This window comes from Corvus cornix, chromosome 4A, assembly GCF_000738735.6.
Source record: "Corvus cornix cornix isolate S_Up_H32 chromosome 4A, ASM73873v5, whole genome shotgun sequence".
NCBI lineage: Eukaryota > Metazoa > Chordata > Aves > Passeriformes > Corvidae > Corvus > Corvus cornix.
The window spans coordinates 17,499,235-17,527,076 of record NC_047058.1 but is presented as its reverse complement, the minus strand read 5'-3'; the positions used below and the strand labels follow the sequence as shown (position 1 = coordinate 17,527,076).

At 44.9% G+C, this 27,842-nt stretch overlaps 1 protein-coding gene across 4 annotated transcripts in view; it reads left to right on the top strand.

Moving 5' to 3' along the window:
- The first annotated feature begins 1,307 nt into the window (after positions 1-1,307).
- The window catches only part of CAPN6 (calpain 6), a 50,759-nt gene continuing 24,224 nt past the window's right edge, over positions 1,308-27,842 (top strand). Inside the window, exons 1-3 of one of the 4 annotated variants that reach the window (XM_020584811.2) lie at positions 1,308-1,444; positions 9,130-9,216; positions 10,031-10,203. In XM_020584811.2, the coding sequence (XP_020440400.2) occupies positions 10,039-10,203 (165 nt within the window). In that variant the 5' untranslated portion in view covers positions 1,308-1,444; positions 9,130-9,216; positions 10,031-10,038. Of the gene's footprint in view, positions 1,445-2,683; positions 2,971-6,769; positions 6,855-7,162; positions 7,182-9,129; positions 9,217-10,030; positions 10,204-27,842 lie in introns of those variants that run through there. The other 3 variants (XM_019288152.3, XM_020584812.2, XM_020584813.2) reach the window with 3 other exon arrangements.

Here is a 27,842-nt window from a genome sequence, read left to right as displayed (position 1 = left end):
TTGCCTTTCCCACCCCATCCTTGCCTTTCCCACCCTATCCTTGCCTTTCCCACCTCACTCTTGCCTTTCCCACCCCTGTCCTTGCCTTTCCCACCCCATCCTTGCCTTTCCCACCCCATCCTTGCCTTTCCCACCCTATCCTTGCCTTTCCCACCTCACTCTTGCCTTTCCCACCCCTGTCCTTGCCTTTCCCACCCATCCCTTGCCTTTCCCACCCTCGCATCCCAGGGCGATGCCGCCACCTCGCGGCCCCCGGGCTCACAGAAGGGAGGGAGGGTGGATTCTGTGTGTGTCCTTCAGGGAAATAAATCCTGGGGCCGCTCCCTCGCAGGGGTGTTCCCGGGCTCCTCCTCAGGCTCCTTCCCCCCCGTGCCCAGCCTGCCTGAAAAATCACTCCAAACGCTGCTGCTCCGGGGAACCGCAGGGATGGATGGATGGATGGATGGATGGATGGATGGATGGATGGATGGATGGAGGGCAGTGCTGCCTGGTCTGTCCCCACAACAGATCATTGTTGTCTCTGAGATGCCTTTGATTTCTCAAGGTGTAGAAATTTTTGTTATGTTTGTGGTTAAGGTAGGCGGGGGATGGATCCTGTCCTGTACTCTTCAGCTTCTGTGACAGCTGTAGACAGGGGCAAAGCACAGCCCTTTCTGTGCCCTCTCTTTTAGGGGCTTTTTTAGCTCAGTGCTGTGCAGAGGGTTCAGTGCTAGTCTGGGACTGATCCCTTACTCCAACCCTTTCTGTCATTTATGCTTTGGGAGAAATATCAAAATTCCACAACGCAAAGGATGAGTGATCCAGGTTCAAAATGCTGTTGTTGAGCAAAATCAGACACAACTGGATACACAGCTCTGAAAGTTTTCAGTGAATCTTGGTTAGTTTTCAGATTCAGCCTCTTGGGCTCTTCTTTGTTCCAACTGTTTAAATTAAAAAGAGTAGAGTAAACATGTAGGATTTAAGTCGAATCTCTGCTGGAAACCACCCCATGTTTATTAATAAATTGCCCCATGAAATGAAGTGAATAATAGATGAACATAGCTCTGGTGGGACACAAGAACCTGGCACTGGAGTGTGTGTGCAAGGTGATGGGCAGGAATTTATCAAGGTACGAATGGGCTTTGAGCACAAGGTGCTGAAGGTGTAGAAGACCTTACACAGGAGCAAATTCTGTTGTTTACTTGTGCTGTGTGGTTTGTCTTTCCAAAAAAAAAAGGCTGGCTCTGGGCTCTGGTTTGCCTGCTGGGGGTGCAGGAGGAGTCAGGTTTGGACAGCAACAAATCTGGAGCAGGGGACGCTGCTCAGGGGGTGTTTGCAGGCTGTGCAGGAGAGCAGTGAGGAAACTGGGGACACCAGGAGATGCAGCACAACCGTGGATGGAAACCAGACCAGAGGAGTGGACACAGCCACCGAGGAAGCTGCAGGGATCATTCAAGGCTTTCAGGTATGATGTTGTAAGCTTCACTGGTTCACAGTAAGTGAGACCTCCTTTACAGGATTTTTTTTTTTCCATTGCTTGTCATCCGTGGGGCTCATCTTGCTGCCTGTCCAAAGGAATTTCTGTTTCTGACAAGACTTCCAGCAAGAGCTCCTCCTCAGCCCAGACAAATCCCACACAATTCTTGGATTATGCCACTCACATCAAAAAGTTCTCATGGTTTTGCTCTTCACTGGATCGAAGCAAAGGCTGCTACTGTGAGAACACATCTTATAAGCTGTGAATATTTATTATCAGCTCACAGAGTGGAATTTTGTTGTGCTCCTGTGGGGGTTTTTCATGTTCTTCCCTGAGCTGTGCAAATGAATCGCAGTGTGTGTGTAATATACAGGCATCAGCTTTTTGTTATGCTTTAAACTCTGGTTTAAACTCAGTCAGGAATTGGAAACACATGGCTTTAGTATGTAGAGCTTTTTTACTCCTGAAATGGTAGAACTCTAGTGGCAGCTTCCAGGGACATTCAGTCCAGATTTCAGCGTGCCTTCAAAAGGAGTTGGGGTAAAAGAGCAAATAATCCTGCAGCAAACCTTGCAGTACAGAAATTTGTGATACTTCTTAATCATCTTCAGAGTATTTTGTGGATGTAACTCATCCCCTGAAATCCAATCTCCTCTGGGAGATTTGCTCAATAATAATAATGTTTAGGAGAAGGAATGAACTTGTTTGTAAACTTAGACCAGTTGTGCTAAAATGAGGATTAAATGGGGGAAGAAAACTGGGGAGAATGATGAAATTTTCTAATGCATTTTGAAATGGTTCTTGTTCAAAAATTGGACTACATTTACTAAAATACAAGTAAAAGCCACATAAGGGCAAAGTAAAGGTGTTATAGTCCTCAAATGAGAAAAATTCAAGTCAAATTCACCCAGATGTTTAGGATTTACCCAAAAGGAAATTGAGGCTGAGCAAAGTATGGAGAGAAGCTTGTTCTGCCAAAACCATTTCTTGTCGAGAATTTCTTTGTGTCCTACTTTTTATTTTGCCACAGCACAGAGAAATGTATTATTTCCTGGGTTTTAAACTTTTCTAAACCCATAAAGTGATACCAATTCCTTTACTAGGACAGGGAGAGGAGAAGAATGAGTGCTGTGCAGCCTAATAAGGAATGTAACATTTTTTTTTCATGGTGCACATCAATCTGTTTTCCCTACAAAAACACCAAACCAATCCTGCAGCTCTTGCCAAACAGCCTGGCCTTATCTGCTTCTTCAGGAGTTCATTCACAGTTCCAGCCACAGCCACAGCTGACAGTTTGTGTGTCAGGAGTGCACGAGGCTCTGCACTTTCGGTCAGAGCGGAGCTTTCCTGCTTTCCCTGGGACATCCCTGGAGGAGTTATCCCAACACACACCCCCTTGGAGATGTGGCTGTGGTACAGCCCACAGAATTCCAGGTTAAGAAGCCGAGGGATCAGTGTTTGCAGGAGCCACTTTGGAGCTGGATGTGCCCCGAGCAGCGTCTGACCTCAGCCAGGTGAGTGCCTGACTGGTGTTTACTGGGTTTTCACCTTTGTCACAGGGAGAAAACTCTCTGTGTGAACCATAGTGAGCACTTCAGCCAGCACAGAAGAAAATGCTTTGGATTACTTGTGTTTGTTTAATATTTAGTTCTCTCAGAAAGTCACAGCTCTGTGCTAACTCTGAGCCAAACTTTATTGCAGGATTTATTGCCACAGCATGGGTGCTCTCCTTTCTTCTGGGATAACCAGTTTCATTCTACTCTTCTCTCTACAGGCACCCTTTACAGGGGCCAGATTGATAAAGTGTCATTTGATCTCTGCTTGTGTAATTCCATTTGCCATCCTGTCTCTGATCTTCCAAAATATTGTCAGTTCTCACCGTGGATTCTCTCACTGTGAAATTCAAGGGGGTGTTTTACTTTTTTTCGTTGTTATGGTTCTTGTGAAGGAGACATTTTTGTACTGTATCTAAAATAATTGATCAGTGGATAGATAAAATAATGGAGTGGCCTGATAAGGAATTTCTGATTTGCAATCTCTTTTTTTTTAAGCTAACTTTTATGAAAAGGCAGAATGGAGAGGTACTGGAATTCTGAAGAAAGCTGTTTCCTGTGGTTTCAGCACAAAACCTTGGCTTGAATGAATCAAGTGGCAATGCTGTTTGCATTTTCTTCAGAGCTTTTAATAGATCACTTGACTGGATTAATCTTAATTGTAACAATTGGCATCTAGCGTACTAAATTACTTTTAAAAAAAAATCTAACTGGAATTGTACCTCTCTAATGTTAACTGAAAATGTGACTGATCTTGAGGCTGTACTGGGAGCCACTGATGGACAAGGTTTTTTGAAACATGGAGACACCTGTGCACTTTGGGAAATCCTGAAAGGAGCCACGGGCTTTTGTCTCTGCTTGCAATGGTCTTTAAGAATTTCAGCATTTCATTTCACCTGGAAACCAATCAGCTGGAGGCAAAAGTCTCCTCTGCTGCTAGCCCCATTGCTTTTTTAATCTTTGCCTTTGCCTGAGGGGAGAGAGAAAATGGTTAAAAGTGTTTCACAGGCTGGGATAAACTCCCATGGGAAAGGCAAGGAGGGGAGGGAGGGAGTCCAGCCAGAGTTATCCTCCCTGAATGTGTTCTGCCAGGACTTGGAGTAGTTTTGACTATGAAATCAGCATTGCACTGCTGAACAATCATATATTGATTTGTATTGATTTCAGTCAGTTCTCAAGCTGAGAAGATCCCGCACACCTCTGACCATCATCCCTACAAATTTGGGGTGCTGCTCATGCCAGATGCAGTTGTTCCCCCTTGGGCACAGTCACCTGCAAGGGCAGCTTTTCTCAGCAGCTGTTTGCTTCTGTGCTCCCATCCTGAAGGGTCAGAAGGGGTTTACTCTTTATCTCACCAGTTCCTGGTAGATAAGAGGTAGAGAGGTAGGAGAGAGAACAAGCTGTGAAAATCAGTGCCAGGTTCTTGGCACGGTTCCTGCTGCACTCCTGGGCTTAGGGAATGTCAGGCTTGGTCCTGAAGCAGCACCCACCCTCTGCAGTGCAATCTAAATCCCAACTCCCAGCTGAAATGCCACAGAACCTCCCCAGTCCAGTGAGACCTGGAAGAAAAGCCTGGTTAAGCACTGTGCTGTTGCAATACAAGTGTTGTAATGAATTTTGTGGTAGAAAAGCTTTGGTTATTATAGCCTGAGGATTCTGCCAGGCCTTGATGCCGTCCATGAAAGCAAACAGGTTGTGGCCAGTCCTGTTCCTGATGTCCAATTACTCTCCCCCACATTCCTGCTCAGAGGCGATAGGATATGGGCAGATACTCCCAGATGAAAATACGTGTTTTCCTCTCTCAATTTTAAGTGTGGCAAAACTGCACAGCAGAACAAGGTTGGCACCATCCTGTTTCTGTGAGAAGGCAGACGCTTGTATCTCCTTCCTGTAGCTAATTCTTGAGCTGAACTAATGGAGAAATCTTTATATGCCTATAAAAGTACTGAGTTACAGAGGCCATAAAATAGTCAAACTAATCTTATTTTGTTGGAAAATCCAAATACTGGATGAAAGAAGGGCTAATGCTGCACAGCCATGGTATCCCCAGAGCCCAGAGCACACAGTAAACTTGGTGTTTCACCCAGTCATGGAGAGCATTGCCATCCAAAACTACTGAGAAGCCCTGGCTCACGGTCATTAATACTGGACAGGGTGCTATTAAATTATCCTGTGCAGCAAATTTGATCAAAATTGAATATATTCATACTAATGCACATCCACACGACACAGATTTAACATTGACTTTATACTTCTATATTGGCTTATGCCGAGGAAGAGAGGATATCCAGTCCAGCATAAAGTTAGTGTATTGAGTTGTTTAGAGAATTTGAATGAGTAAGTTTCTCCAGAAGAGGTGCTTCTGCTGCAGCAGTAGCAGCGGAACAGCCAAGGTCATGACACCACAGTGTTTATGAAGTGGAAGCTTTTCAACTGCTTTAAGTTCCCCTGCACCCTTAATACAGATTTGCAAAGTCATTGCATCGTAAGGACCTGTGATCACTCTGCACAGCAAGAGAGAGCAATAACCTTTTCCAGCTGGAGCTCTGGAAGTTCCTTTAATTAGTTTTACAGAAAACCAGTTCAGAGTCATTTAAAGCTTTTGGCTGCAGGGCTGCTTTTTTGGAGGCACTCACGGGTTTGATTGTTCTGAAGCAAACTATGGAGACAGAGATGTTTGGGAAAATACGAAACTATGTCTGCAAACAGTGAAATACTTGAGTCCCTGTTTTGCTGTCATAGTCCAAACAGTGGCTTTGAGGTTTGGTGAGGAGTCCGTATTGAAGGAGCAGAGTTCAGAGCTGGGAGGTTTTTGTGTGTTGTCAAGACAGGCCCACAACTGCAGGTACAAAAGAGAAACCTGACAACCAGGTGTGGGTGGCTGTTGTTCCTGCTAAGGTGACAACTTGATACGTGCAAATGGACAATAAGCTTAAAACTGGGTTCCTACAATAGCAGAATGGTTTGGGTTGGAAGGGGCCTTAAAGCTCATCTCATTCCACCACCCTGGGCAGGGACACCTTCCACTATTCCAGGTTGCTCAAAGTCCAATCCAACCTGGCCTTGAACACTTCTCTGGGCAACCTGTGCCAGTTCTCAGGAAATCATTTCTTCCTGGAATCCAATCTAAACCTCCTCTATTTCAATTTAAAACAACTTCCCCTTGTCCTATCAGTGTCTGCCCATGTAAAAAGTTGCTCTCCCTCTTTTTTATAAGCTCCCTTTAGGAGCTGAAAGGCTGCTCTAAGGTTTCCCTGGAGCTTTCTCTTGTCCAGGCTGGACCACCTCAGCTCTCTCAGCCTGGGAGGCTACCCCAGAGCATGGAATACGCTGTGTGCATCATTTCTGGCATCCCTCCATGGTCTTCCCAGATGGGGGCTCCTGAGCCAGCAGGAATGTGGGCCTGAGGCTGGGGTGGGCCTGATCTCAGGATCCACTTCTGGAAGAAGCAGTTTCATTTTCAAAGCTGTGTCCATCTGTGGCCTTAAATCCCGCCTGGAAATGCACTTTGCGCATGGAAATTCCTCAGAGTCCTGCAGCTGGAACAGCAAAGTGGGGTGTGTGATGGAATTTATGTTACAACACACCAAGCTCCTCCTTGCAGAGGAGTTTCATCTGGCACTGGGGGCCCTCTGCAGCTGCTTGACCTCTGGGGCTGCAAGGGCTGGCTTTGGTTAAGAAAAACCCAGCCCTGCTGTGCCTGCACCCCTCAGGCCGGGGTGGGAGTGGGAGGGATGGCTTGGCTTGACAGCTGCAAGAACTGCTCTGCCTGAGTTTTTACCCTGCATGTCACTTGGTTACACAGAGTAACAAAACTGGGCTGAGAAGAGGTGGCTTCTGTTCAGGTTTGTGTATTTATTGCATGAATTCAAGGGTAAGGAGGGTGTAGTTATCCCTCACACTCCTGCCTGGACACTCAGTGCTGGTTTTGGTGGATCTCCGGTCTAGCAGCTGGAGGAGAGAAAGGTTAAGACAGGGAAATGTGAGTGTAAAGAAACACTGTTGGATAGTTTAGCACTTGAAGCTTATTTTAATGCCCTGGTAAAGACCTGGATATCAAGTGAATGTCCCTTTAATTTATGGCTCTCCTAAGGCCAGGAGGTGGTATTTGCCCAGTGTTGAATGTGATTTAGCCGTGCTCCCGGCAGAGGAATCATCTCTGAGTATAAACTGTAAGTAAAACTGACATCGTTCCGTGGTCAGGCTGAGGAGGGGACTCTGCACTAGCTCAGCTTCACTCTTCTGCTGAAACCCTTTTTCTAAAAGAATAGGAAACTCTCTGAGAAAACAGAGCAGCAGAGAAAGACTTAAAAAGCTCAGAGGTTGGAAGCTCAGTGACATGAGACCTGCTGTACTTCTGCTGAGACCACGGGGGATTGGGTGACCTGTAGAGCTCGTCAGGGCTTTTCCCCCCTTCCTTTCTCCCCTGGAGTGGTCCCTTCTCTCTGCACAGTGGCAGAGTGTCTGTGAGCTGGGGTGCAGTATTTTTAGGACTGTGTTTCTTTGTCCACAGTGCACAGCTCATTCTGTTTCACACGGCAGAGCAGGGAGCCCTGGCAGGGCAGCTGCCAAGCCCTGCACAGTGTTTCCTCAGCACTGCAAGGTTGGAGTGCCAGCTGAACCGGGGTAAAGTTGTGGGTTTGGAGCAGGGGATGCTCTGCTGCTGCATGTCCCGACTGGAGGAAGGAGTGTGGTTCTTAGTTTGGGCACTTCAGTCATCAACTGAGGGTCAAAAACCAGGAGCTGCTTCAAAAATAAACCTTGCAATGGGAGCCAGGTCTGCCTCAGGCCATGTCCTGGTAGGTGAACACCCCAGGAGAGAAGGGCTCAGCTGTGCTCCTCCATCCACAGCTCTCAAACCAGCAGGCTGTTGTGTAGAAACTGCGCTGACATTCTCGATGCAGGGCTTTCCAATGAAAAAGAGATACTTTTGATGTGTTTAAAATGGGCAGTTTTGGGTTCCTGTGAATGTGGGTTCCTCCTGATTCTCCAGATGGTGGTTAGACTTCAGTTCAGTGCCTCCTGGGTGGGAGTGAAACATCCAGCAGCCACGATGAGCAGCCCTGGGAGCCTGAAACCCCTAAAACACACTCCAGATGTCACAGGGAGCCTTGAGAGGGGCAGGATAAGAGAGCTGCAGGAGAAGCCTCCTCTTTGTTGGTGTTCCCCTCGTTGAGCACTGCTGTGCAGCCCAGGGTGAGGCAGGCACTGTTTTATCACCTGTGCGTTGCCACAGAACATTCCAGGCTGTTGTGGAATGGAGTGTTAATCCTGGAAGGACTCACGTTCCTGTCTGGCAGATAGAAAGGGAGAAAGGGCAGGGGAATGAGGTCATGAAAGACCTATCTCAATGAATTAGGCAGTGACAAAACCCTCATCACCCAGGGGCTATTTTAAAAACAAACAGACTCAGTTTAGAATGTTAGATAGCTCATGGGGAATTTTTAATGATCAAGAATGCCAGTTATCATGAAATAATCTATATCCCACCCAAATTAGTCAAACTATTTTGTTGTGGTCCCTGAGGTACCCCTGTAAAATTGGCAAGTTGTTCTGCACTTGAATTTGAAGAACTGGTTTGTGGGGGGAAGCAAATCTATTTGCCCTGTGTTGGGAGGCCACCTGCCAAGTGAGAGGCCTTGTGACTCTTTTTTGAGGGAGATAAGTAACCAGAAAGTAACAGAATCCCAGAATGGCTTTGGTGGGGAGGGACCTTAAAGCCCATCCAGTCCCACCCCCTGCCATGGGCAGGGACACCTTCCACTATCCCAGGTTGCTCCAGGTTCCATCCAACCTGGCCTTGGACACTTCCAGGGAGGGGGCATCCACAAACAGTTTTCACTCACAAGAACAAAGACCATGATAAATTTGATGTTTCCAAGTGTTCCTCATTACTCTTCAGTTTTTCTCTCGCTGTGCTCACTTGCACACCTGCAAAAGCTTGGTTTAGCTTCCTGCAGATTGGTGGAATCTCATCCAATTCATGCTGCAGGTGGCTTAAGGAGCACCAGCTGAGCTCACTGCAGCTGGACACAGCAAGTGGCTGCCAGGACAATGTGGTGCCATGCTCCAGAGCAGGATGTTGGTTAATTCAACTTGCATTTGTCTTTATTGCTGTAGGCAAGGAAGGGGAGATCCATCGTTAACTTTAACCTGTGTCCAGAAGGAAGAGGAGAGGAACTGACACACAAGAACTTTCCAAACAGAGTAAGTTCAGATGCTCTCACCACTCCCTCTCTTGAAGCAGATGTAGCATCCCTCATGTCCTCCAAATTTCAAACTGTCCTGAGTGATTTCTGTAATTGATTTCTCATTCGTAAAATGTTTTAGAGCAATTTATTTGAGCTCAGTGGGTGCGACCCACAGTCTGATAGCCAGGATTCTGGGAGTTAAGGTCTGAGAACACATTGTTTGGGTTTTTTGTTGTTGTTGTTGTGCTTTTTAAAATGCTTTTCATTCTCATCAATTATTTGCAAATATTTTCTCCTTCTGGGAATTCAGTTTCCTGAAATGTACCATAAAGTTCAAAGACAATAGTACAAGCCAAAGTACTGTCACTTAAATTAAGATGGAGAAATGTGGAAATCTGGTTTTGGTTTTTTTAGGCATAAGATTTGGAGTGGATAGTTCAAGCTTTAGTGGCCAGAAGAAGAATGTAGGACAGAAAGATGGCCCAGCCCTTCACATGTGGTGCAGACTGAGAGCCAAGCCTCACTCTGCTACCTTTCCAATCAATTAGACAAAGCAAAATGTTGGGTTTGTGCCTGGTCTGGGCTTTTTCCTGGTAAGAATTCTGTTCAGACAAAAATATGATCCTTATATATAAGATCTTTCTGGGTTTTATACTTTCCTAGTCTTTAACATGATCTAATTTATAATCTGGGTTGTTTTGCTTTATTTTAAATAAATCAGTAATCTCGTTTAGAACAAGTTATATGCTCCCTTGTTAAAGACCAGGGAGTGGTATCAGCCATGGACTTTCAAGAACCTTCATAGCTTGTCCAATATTGATCCTATCTAGACAGGAAGATGTCTTCATCAGTGCAGCTCTTCCGAGATCAGAAGTACCACGAGCTGAAGGGGCAGTGCATCCAGCAGGGCCGGCTCTTTGAGGATCCCGAGTTCCCAGCCTCGGATGAATCCCTTTACTATGACTCAGCAGCAAGAGGGAAAGTGGAGTGGAAGCGGCCAAAGGTAATGGATGAACTCCTGCTGTCTCTTCCAGCAGAGACACTTCCACCAAGAGGTGTCACAGCAAACCTCTGTTCTGTTGTGAATTGCCACCCTCTCCCTCAGCTGTTTCAGTTTGTTTTGCTGAAGCCTTAGCCCCAGGTTCTACCCAGAGAGAGTGGAGAGTTTTCTTTCATTGGCTGATGCCATCTCTGGTCTCTGCATGGCTATGCTGAATTCACAGTGGATTTTGCCTCTGACTTGTGTAAAACCTCAATTACCCACCAGTGATTTTCTGTGCCAAAAGAACAGCTATTATCTGTAAGCAACCAAGAATGCTGGTGTCTATTTGCCACTTTTACTGGCATCTTAACAGGAAAACAAGTATGTCATTTGCTTTGAATTGTGACTAACGTAGTAGGCATTTCAAATCATTGATACTACCTATAGATGGGGTCTGTTAGTTGATTTGCTCTGAGGTTTTATGCTTCACATGTATTTTAAAATCAGTTCACAGCCATAAGAAAACAATTCAGAAGAACACAAACCCATTCCCAGTCCGGCTTTCTATCAGTGTCATCTGTTCTCTTACTCTCACAAGTGTAATGGAGAGGACAGTGGAAGCCCCTAGCCAGATGCATGCAGTATTTTTTCCCTTAAGCATGATGACTTTCTCCTTTACTTCACTCATGTCTACTTTTGGGATTAGAGTTAATCTTCTGGAAGGACAAACTTGGGTGTCTTTCTTTAGAAAACATGATGCCAATGTGATGTCCTTCATATGCAGCTGGTGCTGTTCTCTGTCCTCTGTGACAGGGACAACAGATGAGGCTGACCATGGCTGGACTGTGTTTGCCAGGATGGCCTGAGACTGCTTCTCTCTTTTGCTGCTTCTTGTTCTTTCCTGATGGTGCTCATTCCTCACAGCAGCTTCTCTACTGGAATTTTAATGAGCAGTCCAAGGGTTGCTTTCCTGCTTCCCATTTCAGTTTTCCAAGTAAGACATGAGACCGAAGAATGGGGAGAATGAATTTAGGAAAGAAAAAGAAGACATTCCAGAGTCTGTGGGTTTATTTTCATTTCTGAGCGCTTTCCTGTTTATTGGAGTCTTTCATCCCCTCCTAGAAGGGGAAATGCTGTGCAACCAGTCACGGTGAGGTCAGGAAGAGTGTTTGTTCTTTGTAAGAGATGTGAAGCAAGAGCTAAACTCTAGCCAAGGATGCCATTTTGGGCCATTCTTGTGTGTATGAGTTTGTTCAAGGTGGTGGTCAGTGGTTTGAAGTCTAACTATAGGTCAGTGATGAGCATTGCATTCAGTTATTACCCACATTAAAGATGATGTTAATGTAGGAAACCTCTCATATTAATTAATGTTCTCTTCACATTAATTTCATTCTCATTCATCATGAAACCATGCACAGATTCACCTGACATGCCTGAGATGTTGAACCATATCCCACCAGTGCCTGGCCTCTGCTATTGAGAAGTTCAGAGGGTGAGTTCAGGTGTTGATGCAGGAGGGGCAGCGGCATCCTGCTGGAGATGATGCAGTTGCAATTAATTTCAACCTTCTAGGTTGAAAAAGGCTTCTAAGGTCATTGAGTCCAACTCTTACCCTGACACTGCTGAGACCACTACTAAACTATGTCCCTAGCACCAGATCTACACATCTTCTGAATATCTTCAGGTATTTAAAGCCACTTCCCTGGGCAGCCTGTTCTAGTGCTTGAAAACCCTTTTGGTAAAGAAATTTTTCCTTATATCTAATCTAAACCTTCCCTGATAGGTGTTTTTGCTGGTCTTTCTGAACATTGGGCTCTGCTAATACTCCAGTTCCTCTGAGATAAACCTGTACAATAACAACTGGGCTCAGCACCACCTTTTCAAAGGTGCAGCACCTTCCAGAGTCCTTCAGCTCATGCAGGAAGCCTCCTGGGGAGGTTTTCTGTGGGGAAAAACCTTCTGGTTTGTTGGAAAAAGAGTAGAAAGGTTCCCTCCTGTTAGTGGACATTCTTTCTGCCCACTGATATTAGCATCAGAGCCCATCCTGCTCTTTTCCTGTGATTTCCCTGGAGCTTGCCCCCTCTGCCAGGCTGAAGTGGGGCTGGGGGCAGCTGTGTCCTGCCAAGAGGCAGGAGAAGCCTCTGGCCTGGCTCTATCTGGGATGTCCTGGGCCACCTGTCCTGCTTAACTCCTTTCCGAGGCAAACACTGCCTCTCTGTGGTGGTCCTGCTCAGCATGGGCTGAAAACACCCAGGAACGACCGTCACTGCTGAATGGATACTTTGTCTTATTTTTAACTAAACCTCGGGTTTGTGTGAACGTTTTCACTGACCTCACAAAAAGGATGGAATCTCAAGGACATCTTTGTCAGTGTTAAACAAACAGCAGAGGTCCCCCAAGCAGGGCAGGCAGGCATGTGAGGAAAGAGTGGGTAAGCTTGCTTCAGAGATAAACAGCATTCTTTAGTTCTTCATCAAGGAAAATAGTCTGATCCGACAGAACGAGGCTCTTATCATGTGCTTTCCTGGTTTCCCCGCTTGACCCTGGGTTTTATGAGCCCTGATTCTGCTTTGATCTGCATCTTCTCCTTATGAAAGGGCTGTGATTGCACCCTTATGTTCTGGGAAGACAGAGCTGCTTTGTGTTCAGGAAGACACCATGAGACAGGGCTGCTGAACTGCTTCCCAAGAAACCCCTCCTGTGTCCCAGCCCACAGGAGGGACACTGCTCTGCTCGATTAAATTCCCATTAACTCCAAAGGTCAGATACCTGGCTGAAGGTGGAGAGTTGCATGTGCACAGCCCAGTGCCCTTTTTCCTAGAAACACTGCATGCCATGGGCCCCATTCTCCACCCTTCTCACCAGTTTTCCAGCATTTTCAGGGCTGGAAAATTTCATGCAGTTGAAAAGTCCAGGAAATGAGGCACTGTTGTGTTCTGGGATGATACAGTCCTAGGAATAAACAGGACAAGTGTCTCCCCACTTCCCAAACTGGGGAGTGTGGGATGAGCCGGTTGGTGATTTATCCAGGACCGAGGTGCCAGAGAATTCAGGAGTTCTGACTTCTGCACCTTCACGTGTTTACTGGAGGCAGCACCAGCTTTTGTTTGCTTCTAACTGGTGGAAAACGATTTGCTGTCTCGGGAGCTGAAACATCTTCCCATTTAAAAGTGCTGATTTGAACCCTAAACCCTCCCCTACCTTGCTACCTGTTTAAAATTTTGCTCTCATTTGGAAGGCAGAGGAAGCTTGGGGCAAGTTCCTGCGTGGGCACTTATTCTGGTTGAGCTTTAGAGATTTTGCATTAATGTTCTTTATTCACCAGTGGCAGGACTTGTGGTCTCGGTGTCCTCCAGAATATTTAACAGTAACCCAGTTTTCATAAATTTCATGGAATGAGGGTCATGAAAGACTTGGCTGTAAGCACGCTTGGGTTAAACGTCCCTCAGATGCAATGCTGTTCATCAGTTAATTCCTCTGTCTCCTCTGTAGCTGTGTCACTGCAGTCTAACCCTGTTTTCCAGTCTGAACAAGACCAGAGACATCTGCTTATGTTTGGGACTCGTGTGGAGCCCAGTGGTGCCTGCAGGAGAGGGAGGTGTCCTGGCACTGCGTCAGGCTTTGAGCAGTTGCACTACCACTGCAAGAGCGGTTTTGGGGCATGGAGTGGAGTGACAGCTTATCACACCCTGGGATATCTGCCAGGATGGGGCCTGGGGGGAATCCAGAGCTGCAGGAGAGTGCACATTAAAGGGGAATACCATCAGCTGGCACGGCAGCGATGTGCACTCAGTGTAGCTGCACTGCTGCCTTCAGTGTGGCGAAGCGATGGGATTGCAGCAGCCCCTGTGAACAGTAACACTTGCCTGGTTTGCCAGATCCCCTCTCCATGCTCCCAGCTCCCTGCTGGAGTGTGGCTCTTGGTTCAGTGATCACTTTTTCAGATCTGAATGTGCCTTTTTAATTCCTTCAGCCAGTTTTTTCCAGTTAAAAATATGGGGTGACAGCCATGTTCTTGCTCAGTCAGAAGAGGGGTCCCTCCCCACATCCCCTCGTCACCCCTCAAACTTTGCAGGATTTAATTATTGTTTTCTTGAAAAAAATACTTATTCTGCAAAGGCTAAATGTACTGAAACAGCTGAAGTTTAGGCTTGATTTCCTGCCTATCCCAGAATTGTTCACATTTCTCTGCTGTTGGTGGTTATTGACTCTTGTTCAAGCGTAGGTAAACACAAGTTGCAAAGCTCTGTGTGCTGTGACATTTGTGTTTGCACTGAAAATAATGGCACATATGGCATCTGGGAGGTGAGGAAATGTGTTTCAAAGAGTGGTGCTGAGCTTGGAAGGAGCTCACAAATCCTTTTATGTGCCTCAAGCAAAGCTGGGGACACAAAGGTGGTTTCAGGTTGTAGGCTGTGTGAGCCAATGTCTTGCAGTTTGTTTGTTTGCTGTGCTTCTCTGGGCCCTGTTGGTAGCAGAAAAGGGCTGTGAAAGACTCAGCCTTGCACTAAGAGGAAATCAGTCCTAAGTGGCTTTTTTTCCTTATGTGTTTGTCCCATCCTGGATCTCAACACCATGGATGTTGTCCTCCACATGCTCCAACATCCTTCAGTGGGTGACTTTCAGACATTCACTCCATGAGTGCAGCTCTACAGGGCTACTGGAGGATTTTAGGACTTCCTAGATGACACTGGTGATCATTTTAACAGGCCCTTTTGTATGCTGTAATTAGCTGTGATTACACGAGTGCAGTGGCAGGGAGGCTGTTTGCCATTGTTGCAAATAGTTCTTCTCCTTGCCGTTAAAAGCAGATTTAGCTTGTGACCTTCAGCTACAGCTCATTACCTGTGGCAAAGTTTTGAGTCAGATATTTCTTTGTTAACTGCATGTGTGTGTATATAAAGAGAATGATTGCAGTGCACCTTAATTTTTATAGAAGGGCTTAAGCCTTGCAGGCTCAAACGTGCTATAAAAGGTCATAGGCAAAGTAGGCTCTGACCTAAGTTTAAACCCTTCATCTTAAAGAAATAGGAGAGCTATTAAGAGCTAACCTCTGGGAAGCAGTCTGCCCTGGAAGATAATCAGAGAGATTGATGGGGAGGTTTCTGTACACATTATTCGTGGTTTTAAGGTTAAAATTGTGGAGGCAGGGACCGTGGAGGCAGGGACCATGTAGCCCTCCAGCCGTGATGTTAGCGTGGAGAGGGTGGGTGAGGGGACAACAACAGGCAGCTGGGAAACCACCAGAAGAAGAAAACTCGTAAATGATGGTGAAGGATCTTTTCTTTCCTCGTTAAGGACGAACCGTGTACCCCAAACCTCCTGCAAATGGAGCCTGGCACTGCTGCACGTTTGAGGGGAGCTGTTCCAGCACCCTGCGTGCTCGGTGCTGTCGAGCTGAGCTGCAGCCATCTGTCCCTCTCGTGCAGGTGCCGATCTGCAGAGCAGGAGGAGCAGCTTGCCAAGGGCTGGCTGCTCCCTGCGATGGGAGGAAGGACACGCGGCTCCCGGGGAGGAAGGCGTTAAATCCATCCCAGCTGCGGGAGCTGCGATGTTGGCACGGCTCCCGAGGATGCAAGTGGCAGCACAAAAGCATGCTCCTCACACGCGTTGCCCTGGCAACTGCACATTCAAACGGCAGGAGGGGCAGCGGCATCCTGCAGGAGATGATGCAGTTGCAATTAAGTGGAATTGTCTTCACGTTGTTGGAATTAATTTTGAGCCGGGAGGGTGATGGGTGCACGTTATGGGTAGAACAATGAGCTGCCCCCCGTCTGAGATGCCGGGGTAGGTAGGGTTTCATCGTGCTCTGTGTTTCTTTAAGGGTAAAATTAGTGCTGGCACTTGGCTTCTGGACCTTGGGTTTTTGGGTTTTTTTTGTTGTTGGAGAGACTAAAAATCTGCCTCGAGAGCTTTGTTTGTTTAATGAGGGTAGGTTTAGTGGAGTGAGTGATCGTCTGTACAGCTATTGCTGTTCTTGCATCCTGGTGATCCACAGGCTGGAAATGTAGGCTTTACAAAGATCCCAGGGACGTGTCCAAAAGTAGAGGGTAAGGTCTTTCAAATCCAGGTCAAAACAAGCCTTACCTTTCCTGCGTAGCTGTAATTCTGGATCAGCTGGATTCAGAGTCTGCTTTCTTGTTGTCTTATTTGGTGAAATCGGCTGATTTGGATCATTTTCTCCAGCAGCTGGAAATGTAATGTCATTTTCAAGGGAAGTGGTGGCCACCTGGTTTTCCCTGGTGTGATGAGACAGAGGAGGTCAGCTGTGATTTGGTGCATGAGACACATGGGAATTCATTAAAATTCAAAACTTTCTAAAGCACTTAGCTGCCAGGATTTTGGAGGGGATGTTGAAATCTAAATGTAATCTAAATAAGAGTGCTAATAACTCAACTAGATGTGCTGATCAGAGATCAAAAAGGTAACTGGAAACCCATTGGAACTGGAATTCTCATTTTGCCAACCAGGAATGGAAGTTCTCATAGAAGGCATCACGATAGAATAACACTGTCACTTTTACTGCTACCCTAATATGATCCTGTAATCATTTGGAAATTAATAATAGTCCTGGCTGTTCTAAGCAATTGGTCTTTTTGAGGAGTGCACACATTTTGTAAAAACGGAGGGGAGGAATGACAGCTTTTTTTGCAGGGGGTAACTACTGGGTTAAAATACTTTTTGGCTTTAATTTTAATGTTGCAACTTTTCCCCAAATATGCTAATAAAGCTGAAATATTTCTTGGAGGCAAGGAAACATTTTTCAGCTCTAAAGAGCCTTCCCTTGTTGGTCTTTTAAGGTACTTGGAACAGCATGTTCTGATGGTGTCCAGCCAAACACTTCACTGAAAACATTGTGGGCTTTGTTTTGTTGTTTTCCTTCTCCCATTATTATTTTCTCCTAAGGTTTTGAGGTTGGGTTGTTTTATTTTTTTTCGCTGAACGTATTCTGAAAAGAGAATGTGACACCTTCTAGCACCCTGGCAGGTGAAGGTAGGGAGCTCCAGACAGCTGTTTTCATCCAGTCCCTTGCCCTTGCTTGGCCAAGAAGTAGCAAAGGTGGGGTTTTTGGAGTGTGTGTTTGTGTGTTTCACAACTGGGAGGTTCATTTGGGCTTTTTTTTCACAGCTGGCTGGAAAAGGAAGAACCAAACAGGAGGATTTTTGTTACATTAGGCATGTAAAACGTGCTTGACAGCTCACAACATCTGAGAGCAGCCTCCTGAGGAACCACAGAGACTCCAAAGGAGTCTCCTGAGTTCCAGCATAACATTGTTACTCGTGTGTTCTTGTTAGCTAATCTCTTACAGAGCCAACACCTGTAGTGCAAAGGGAAGGGCCTTTATTGCCACAGCAGAAGAGACAGCTGCCACAAGACATACCTTGTTGAACATAATAAAAATATATAATAATCCCTTGAGGAAATGTTATGTTGGTGCCAGGAAAAGGGGATGGGAGGGTTTAAATGCCCAGAGCATGGCCACTGTGCTAATTCATGTTCAATATGACACTGATCCTTTCCCAGTGGCAGTGACATCTCTGCTGCAAGCCCTGCCTCAGCTCCTGCAGGTGTTCTGCTATCACCAGACAAACTGGAAAATGTGTGTTGACTTTGTCTGCAGGTTTGGCTTATTCATATTCTCAAGCAACCTTTGTCACCAAAGCCTCAAAGTAGTAATTAACAGGCTTGTCTCTGGAAATTTGCTGTGCATTGGACCCTGAGAGAATCCTGTTAACAGCAAATATTTCATATTGGATTGCATTTTGCCCAAAGAGAATTTTAAATTGAACAATATAAACTTCACATACAGTGATCAATTTCTCCAATGTAAACCCCCAGCAAGCTGAAATCTTGACTCATTTGCAACAGCATTTCTGTCTGTGATGAGACCAACCCAATTTCTAACACAAATGTAAAGCCTGTATGATGGGCTGTGAGGGCATGAACCCAGAGCAGGCAGGCAAGGATGTGTTTAAATGCATATATGCACATGGATGTGTGCCCATGACATGGGGCAGGGACTTGGGAAGCAGGATGCTGCAGTGGCAAGAAGGGTGAAGCAGCACTTTGGACTTGCATTGTCACCCCAGGGCAACTCTGTGGCGTTTGGAAGGCAGGCAGAGACCCAGAATCTGTGCTGTAGGATTTGAGTGGTGGTAGCTCTATAAGGGGAATTTAAAAATTCTTTCTGTGCTAAGAGTAGTGATGGGAAAGAGGGTGGGTCCAAGGAAAAGTCACTGGACAGAGCAGTTACCAGACAAAGAGGGTTGGTGCAGATGTGTTGTTAAGCACTTCCTTTCCCAGCTGTTTTGTTCCTGGAGCCAGGAAGTGGAGCAGAGCTGTGTGTGGTGCCCCAGGACTCCTCTCACACAGCCAAACAAACAGGGAAGGATCTCTTAATTCCCTGAATCCCTCCCAGCAGTTATTGCTGGCAGGGGCTGGGATTCCACTCTGGGGGGGTCATGTCCAGCTGTGTGACCCTTGTCCATGTCCCATATTCCTGGGCCACAGTCTGCAGGCCACATCCAGGCTGAGGTGAGCACAGTGTGCTGTGGCTCTAAACAAGAAGCTCCAAGAAGCTGATGAGATTTCATCCAGATGGGCTCTGTTTCTGTGCCTGTGAAGGTCCTACAGAAACAGGATCAGGAGTTCCATGTTGTTCTAGGATTTTGTGTCTCTCCTCACCTTTCTGCAGGTGATGCCCAGCTCTGACCGAGTGCTTCACCCTGCAGAGACCTTGTGTGTTCATTTGGAAAAGGAAAATGTGGGAGAACACAGTGCTCCAGGACTTGGGAGGGCCTCACTTTTTTTGAGATGGGTGTGTAATTTATGAAGCTCTATTGAGACTGAAACAGATACTGTTTTGTTCTCTTGAGGATGTTATTTTAAGAAAGCATCCTTTACTGAACAATAGACACTTATAAACATAGTTTAACTCACTTTTATTCCCACCAGTGGTATAAACTGGTACACCTCAATATTAATATCAGGGGTTTTGGTCCCTGGCCCCTTTCAAAGTTTTGGGAATGTCACTGTGCTCTGTTTGTCACCTTGTCTGTCCCCCAACAGGCTGAGTATGGGAGGCATCATGAAAACATCGCTTGGCACGTTTCCATCTTGGTTTCTGACTGGATAAAACATTCCTCCCATAATATTTTGTCCTTAATGATTTCAGCTGGGGAAGTTGTGACATGTTTCTTCTTGGAATTGCCAAAATGTTCCCAGAATCGAGCTGTTGCTCACCCTTATTCTGTGAATTCCATTATTTTATTTTTATTTTGCCTGGAAGGTCTTGCTAAGATGGGGCTTGGCCAGAAGAAGAGATGAGCAAGGAGCTATAAAGCCTTCAGGTCTGACCTCTCCAGTACAGTCTGGTGACTGAGTGGGCCCCGTATGACATCAATTTGATGGCTCAATCCTGTTTCTGGGGTCACCTCAGAAAATTCTTTGGTTTTAGTTGTGCCTTTCTTTGCTGGCTGTGTCATGACAGGAAGCAAAACCCCACAGTGGCTCCTGGCAGCATCCCTGGCCTCCCCACTCCAGCAGCTTTCAGAGGAGCTGGGGGTGCAGTGGATATCCTGGCACACAGCTGCATCCTTCCCCCCTCATCTGGCAGGTACCAGGGCAGTGTGAGGCACGAGTTCCCATTTTTTGTGGTGATACCCTTGGATACACTCACCCTTCCATGAGGGCTGCGTTTATTTCCATAGGATGAAGTGGCAGGGTTTGGAAAGTGGCAACTTGCTCAGTGGTATTATTCACCCAAGTCTTCCAGGAATGTAATTAAAGGCAAACATTTGTAAATGACATGCATGCTTGCCAAGCACACAGCTCTCCAGATGCTGGTATTTTGTTATCATCTCTCTTGGCACTTTTTCCAGTTGATATTTCCCTCCCTCAGATAGGATGAAGGCTTTCTTATGTTGTTGTGGTTGTTTCCTGTAAAGAAAAGGAATATTAAACGACCTCAATGTCATTTCTAGAATATAAACATTACAATTCCAAGGCTCTGAATGTTTCTTTAAGGTTTAAAATGTCAGGTTTTATTTATCTGGTTCAGTTGTCATTAGATGAAAATTGGTTTCTCAAACAGCTTCTGTTTGTCCTGAGGCGATGTGGTGATGGTAAGAATGACATGGTAAAATTTATTTTGAGACTGTAAAACAAAAAGCCTGAGGATCATATCCCCAGCCAGCATAAGTCTCCTTACAGTAATTGTTAGTTCATTGATGTAGTCTTCCAAGAGAATTAAATGTCTGACTTCTCTGAAGGAAAAATTACAGCCTAAACGTGCCAGTTGCAAAGGAAATTGAGGTATTGTTCTGTCAACACTCTTCAGCTAGAGTGGAAAGCATCCACATCCAAAAAATGCTTTCTGTGTGAAGAGCTTCGTGCTTTTCTCATATTATTTCCATATTTAAAAGGGTATTTGGGATGAGCAGAGTCCTGGAATTTGAGGTTTAGTAAGCCATTCTGTCTTAGATTTGCAGAGTAATTTGTTTGAATTTCATGCTGTGTCCCTGTGATCTAAATGCATGTTTCCTTCAAGATTAATTCCGTTTAAAGATTAAATAAATATGTATGTTTTCTTGGCTGAAAAGAAGCTTTTAAAAATCCTTCACAGCTGAAAGAACCTTTTAGAATTGTCTTGCCTGTATGTGGCATTGTTTCTAACTTAATCACAAAGGCTAAAACATTTTGAATTTACATCTTTTCCAGCTTTCAGGAAATAAAATGTCCTTCCTCAGGAGAAATACACATTTTGTTAAGAGCAAGTGTTACCTTCTGGTTTTCATGCACTGAACTTTGGCCAGTGCTGCAGGTGGCAGAGGCCACCTTGACCTTCTCCTGAGCATCAGGAAATGGGATCTGTGTCTGGAGCTGTCCAGAAGCCATCTGGGCACTGCCTGCTCCAGTGACCCTTCCTGAGCTTGGGAGGTGGACAAGTGGCTCCCTGAGATCTGGTTAATAAAATGTCTGTGCTGTATAAAGCTCATTGAGGTCTGAGTTTTGCCTGGAGACAGCACTTTCTAGTCTGATACAGTGAATAATTATCAAAATAGGGTTGGTTTTTTTCCTAAGCCTGTACTAAATCTCCAGTCCTGTGATGATGAGCAAGAAATTAAATCTCATTTAGCAATGATCTATCTGTGGGCTGAGCTTTGGTCTGCAAGTTTGGAGTTTTATTGCTGCTGTGAGTTTACTGCTGGTGGAAGCACTTGCAGAACTGATAAAAGGCAAAAATTCAGGGATTTGCTCTCCCTGGGTCAGTAGGATAACCCTATAGATAATCCATTTGCAAAGATTTTGTGCAGAGCTGCATTTGCTGTGCATGGTCACTGCTGCCTGTTTCCTCCTCCCCCCCAGATAAAGGGCATTTAAGCCTTGGACATCTGATTTTCCTCCCTAAATGGAGATGTGAATGCAGTACCTCATCCTCTGGCCTCTCCTCCCTCATCCTTCACTCACTGACTGCTCTCCACGAATAAAACTCCTCAGAAGTGATAGCTGCCTAAAAGCTGCTTTTCACATTTGGGCACATGATCTAACTGGTAAAACAGCTGGTGTCTGGACTGTAAGAGGAGTAACTCAAATGTAATCCAGATATTTCAGATGTAATCCAGCCATGGCATTTCTCATTCCTGGTCTTAACGAGCACATTCATTTCCCTAAAAGCATGATCAACGTCTCGTGAGCCAAACCAAAGCTGCATCAGCCTGTGGACAGAGGTGGATTGAGGGGACTTGCACCTCTGCTTGTTTAAAGCAACATCAGCCCTTGCTTTAGCTGAAGTGATGATGATTTACAGCTGAGCATCTGTCCTGCAGCTCTGCATGTGGATGGAGTGAAATCTGTAGCACTCGGGGGGGGGAGGCTGTGCTTGGAAGACACAGGGAGAGCAGGTTAAGCTGCTTCGGCAGACATTCCAAAATGTGCAAAAAATTAAGAATGAACATCCCTCTGATGAGCATAATGGCTGAACTGTAAATGCTTGTGTTGTAAGACAGGGGAAAAGCAGCACTGGCAAACCTCAACATTATTAGAAACAGGCCCTTCTCCTTGAGGAGAAGTCTTTCGAGAGTTAAGAAATGTTTCTCTATGTTTTTCACTGACTTGACTTTAGCTGTTAGTCCCTGATTAAATAAAGATGATGAAGTTCTCACAGCAATTCCTAAATATTCATAGAGCACCTTCATCTTTAAAGGAAATTTTGTGGTGATTTGAAAGCATAACAGGAACTGGAGGTCTGAATCCCTTTTGTTTTACCCAGAGTGTAGCTTCAAACCTGTAACTCCAAATCAAACATTTTGTGTTATCTGGGAAGTGTTGTGAGACTGGTATGAGATCTCATACAGGGTTTTCTGAAAAGAGGAATGGAAAAATCTTTTAGTGACCGTACCATTAGTTTAGGATTGTCCTAATTTCATTGTGAAGTCTTCAGTTGGACACAGAAGCTCTTCTACACTTCAATTTTTCATTAAGGCTATTTTTGTTAGTTCCATCTTGTGACTGGTGGTGCATATTTGCATTTACAATACACATTTAGGGAAGATGGACTTTCTCGTTAAGTCATTTAAAAATATTCTATATATGAATCAAAATCTATGTATCTAATATTTTTTTCAATGGGGAAATTATTCCATTAACTACTGATAAAGGGATTAATGTTGTTAAATCATCTGTGCTTTTTTTTTAAAATTATGTTTGTATTTCTTTGTGTGGCACTTCTGTGGCTCTGCTATGATTACTACAAGCCATGAAGTCTGCTTTTAGCATCTGGCAACAGTTTGGGGTTTTTGAGCATGGAAGATAACAGGGTGAATATTCCTGTGGCTGCCAGTAGTCATTGCAAAAGATAACAGGGAGATTATTTGGATTCCCCAGATTTCTAAGCTGGTAAATCAGAAGGGTAATTTCTCAGTGATGGCACTGATGTTAGTGTTTAACAAAGGAATTTGTCTGAAATGAAGTGGTGAATTCAAATCAGAGTATTTAGATCATATTGGGAAAATCAAAAATAAGCTCAAGAGCTACAGAAAGAAACAGCATGGTATAGATAAGAAAAAAAGTTTCTTACTGTGTCTTTGCAAGCAAGGAGTCTCTTAAATGTCTGAACAATTTAATCACGAAGTTGAAACTCACTGTGCTTCAACTGGGATAAAATCATGACCAAGTAAATATTCTGACTACAGCCTAACAGGCTGAGTCCTCCCAGGCAGCCAAAGGCTCTTGCCCATGGATGTGTCTGACTGAATCTGCTCTAGTCTTTGTTTTGGGTTGAAGCAGAAGAGAATCCAAAATTAATGATCACTAATGGTGCTAGGAAACGCATTGAATATCCAAACAGTGGTAGAGCTCCACATTTTCACAAGGCCTTAAGTGGTTAAAGCAGCCAGGTTCCTCTGACTTTTCAATGGTTTGGGCATTTAAGTTGCACAATAATAACAATATCCAAAGTGACATGCAAAGGTTGTAAAAACATTAAAGCATATTCAGACTGGTTTATCCTGGAAATTCTCTTGAGGCTGGAAAGAAGAAATCCTCAAGATCACTTTGTATAATAGCACCTTATCCAAACATATTTAATTCATTTTAGTCCTCTAACAGCCATCTGTGCAAGACAAAAGAACCTACATGGAGGGAGAAGCATGTGCTTGAGTGCCTGGCAGATACAACAACGGTGATTTTGCTTAATAATCTTACTTTGGAAGTCACTGGTGTGGGTTTTTCAGTGTCACCACTCGACACTGAAGAGAGATGCTGATAGCTTTATTGCTAAATGAAAATCTTCCCAAGGCAAGGTCTAAGAAGATGTTTTAGAGATAGAAGCTGCTGTTTGTTTTCAAGATGTGTAAATAAAACCCTTCCTGGTGGTTACTGTGAAGATGACACACTGGTTTGGCTGAGTCAAAAAAGTGCTTTCAGTATTCAGGAGTAAAATGAATGCTGCTGTGGCACTTTTGAGGCAGTATTTTTATAGCTTAGAATTGGAACTCCCTGTGTTCCTGAAAGACAAATCCTCTGGTTTACATCTAAGGCTGATCTTTGCCAGAAAGGATGTCCAGAGTAGAATTTTAAGTCTGATATGTGTCATATTGGGACAGAGACCCTCCCATAGACTCTGACCTTCATAGGCTCAGCAAAACTGTGTTGTGCTGGCTAGAATAAAATTTCTATTAAAAACCAATTCAAAATGCAAAATTTGATATAGCTCAACTCATCTAACAGTCCAGGAAGCTTGTGTCTTATGTTCAGGGCTTTATGTCATTTTACAGTTCCTCTTTTTATGTTAAGAAGCAAACATCTAGTCCAGAATGGTGTGGGCTGGATCACAACCCCAAAAGTGTGTCTGGAAGGTGTCACTGGCTACACCTTGAACTGTTATCCAAGGCATTAACATCTTTTTGCTTGAAGCAGATAAGTGGGAGAACACCTCAAGGTGCTGTCTGAAAGAGATGAGGAGTCTGGGAGAAGAGGATAAAGGATTTTTATCCTCAAGAAAGTGTCTGAGAGAAAATCCATGATTAGTAGGTACTGGAACCTAGGCTGAAAGCAAACCCTGCTGGAAAAGGGATGTGGAAAGGAGGAACTTGTTGCTAAAGGGGTTTATTCTCTTTAATGTGGTGTTTAGACTTATGCTTTTTGACCTTTAAAGTCTGTGCGTTGCCACTGGGCAAGGGACAAATATCTCCTTTGCAGGAAAAACAAATCATCTCCCAGACTAATCTGAATTTTCACTCCAGACAACGTTTGGATGACTTGACTTTAGTTTTGCCACAAAATATTCAATGTAATAAAGAAAATAAATGTGACTTTGCTGAAATCTGCCTGATACTCTTTTGTAAACAGCAAATTCCCTTCCTTATAATGGAGTGATGGAGAATTCCAGCTGCATCACTGCCAGCCCCCTGAGACACAGCAGAAGGTCAGACTGGACAAGATCATGGCCCCTGAGCCAAAATGATGCTCATTATCAGGCAAAGGAAATATTTGCCTCATCCACCAGAGCTGGACAGTCAGGAGTACTGACCTGGGAATAGTTTGTTCCACACTGGTCCAGTCCTGAATAGTTCAGTGCTGTGAAAAAGTGTGTGTGACTTTTTCCAACCTCCTTTTCTTACTGTTTTTATTCCCCATCTGAGAGAACTCATCCAAGAATTTGATAGACAAACATGTTTTGAGGAAGCAATAAAAAGATGTAGCTAAACAGTGGGTGGCCTTTGAGTCTGATGAACTGTGAGTGGCCTTACAGCCCCTGTCTGACCTTGGCCACGTTAGGGTGTGCCTGGATGTCAGGGACTTGCTCTAAGGACTGGCTTTGTCCTTGACCATCCTGTTTTACTGCATTTAATGCAATAAAAGACATTTCCCCTGCTTTGGTGCATGGCTTCATTCAGGTTTTCTTTAAAATGCTGTTACTACATTTACCTGTTTTTCATCACCACCTCAAAATCAGAGTAAATTCTCGTAATAGCATTTTCCAAGAAAACTTCAGATTAGTGACCCCAAAATGGTGCCTTTAGGATGGAAAACTCTCACTCTTTCCAAGAAATTTAAATATATACATTTTTAACCAACTAAATTGGGACTTCCATTAATTTTTTTTCTCCCCACATTATGTCACAGTTGCTGTAGCTTTGGAACAGCTGAAAATCAAGTTTCATAGGGGTTGGAATTGCTCTGAATTAATTGGTTTACATGATCAGGAGAGACACAGGCCTCTCTCCAGTGTCACAGCACCATGGCAGTGGCAGGGTAAAGTCTGTGCACTGCTTCCAGGGGAGTTTGGACATCTTGCTGAGAGAATTTGATGTTGCCTGAGGTGAATCCTGTCCTAAGAATGGCATCTCTGATTGCTGCTTATGAGGAAAAATCACACAAATTGTGGGAATAGGTACAAGGGGAAGAAGGCAGGAGGCAAAGTTTTCTGGTAAATTCAGTGAGAAACGAAGTGTTATTCTCAAACAAGGCAGCTTTTCTCCAGAATTGTCATGGATGTGCTGCAGTTCTGTAGCATCACGAACTCAGGTAGTGCAGCAAGAGGTGGCTTGAGGTGGTTGGTTCCTGTATGAGGGTTCTGGGAGAACAGCAGATCTTTCATTGCAGTCTGGAGTGGATTTTGGGCTGCAGTGGCAGAGGACTGGCAGGGCTTCAGCAAACACTTTGTTAGGAGGTTCAGAAAAAGGTCAGCCCTAGGGCCCATCACTGAGCCCTTCCCAGCCCTGTCAGCTTTCTGGAGAGAGCAGCTGTAGTGCTCCAGGGGTCAGGTGAAACCTAGAGGCAGCCAAGATACACACCATGTTGCCCAATTGCAATTTTTTGGGGTTTTTCTTCCAAAACACTGGTTCAGATCCTCCCCAAATAAATGTGTCCCATAGGCAGGGCAAGGCTGGAACTCCTGGACTGAGTGTTAGTCACCACTAACCCAAACTGAAAATGGAAAAAAAAGAACACTATAAAAATGTCTGTGATGCATTTGATTTTGTAACAGGATTTAGTGGAGAAGGAGGAGGGGGAGGAAGCATTTCTCAATCCCCAGAGAGCTGAGTTTTCTTTTACACAAGGCTGGAGTTCTTCCCCTTGCTTATGTGTAGCTCAGTTTCTGTTGGAGCAGCCCTGGGTATCATCTTGCTCTCAGGAGCTGATGCTGCTGGATGATGGGCATGAAGTTTCCAGAGGAATTGCACATCCCGAGCTCAGGGTGTACAGACACAAAGCTGGGGCTAAACCTGCCTTTTGTGGGTTTACATGGTGTAACAGCACTGACAAAAGTCCTTCCTGATCTCAGCAAGGGCTTTTTCAGTCAGGTCACATCTGACCCCAGGTTTCTTTGGATGGAGATTTCTCTAAGAACTGTCCCCTGAGGGGTGACTTCTCTTTTTTCACTCTGCAGGCAGGCTCTTTTTCAGCCATAACAAGGTTGTAAAAGACTTTTTGCATGCACTGGAGTATCCAGCGCAGTTGGGCTTGGTTGTTTTGCTTCTTGGGGCTAACTGCAAATGCCTTGGCACACAGCCTGGTCTGGGGAGCGTTTCTGTGACCATGCCAGCACAGCTGGGCTTTATTATAGGATGGACAATCCCATTTACCTCTTCAGCTCCACAACCACAGGGTGCTGTCTTTGCTGCCTTCCTTTAGATGAGGTTGGCTCAGTGTCAGCTGCAGCCAAAGCTGAATTTTTGCATCCATGTTCAGAAAGAATTGCCTTTCCCCCTGCTTCCCCACACTGTCTCTACAGGAGCTGACTCAGGATGATATGAGGGTGGGAGAAGAGAAGAAAATGGGAACGATTCTCAGCTCTGACAGAATTCAAACTGCTTTTAAAAAATTTAAAGGAATGGTTACTGGGCTTAAGTAGATCAGTCTGATAGTGCCTGCCTCTGTAGGTCTTATGTGCAAGCAAAGGTGGGTTGGATTATTTTTCATGCTAGGGCTGAGTTCTTTAAAGGGTGCTGGAGAAAGTAAGCTTGGGTGCTTAGGCAGCAAGCGAGAGAAGGGATCAGGACTTCTGAAGTGCCTGGATCACGTCTCATGTCAGTGTCCTCTGATAGTATCTGGCTGGGTCCTCAACTATCCTAAATTATCTCTGCTGGGAGCATTGTAGAGGAAAGTGATTTTTTTTAATTTCTATTTTTTTACATGCTTGGAGCAACCAGAAA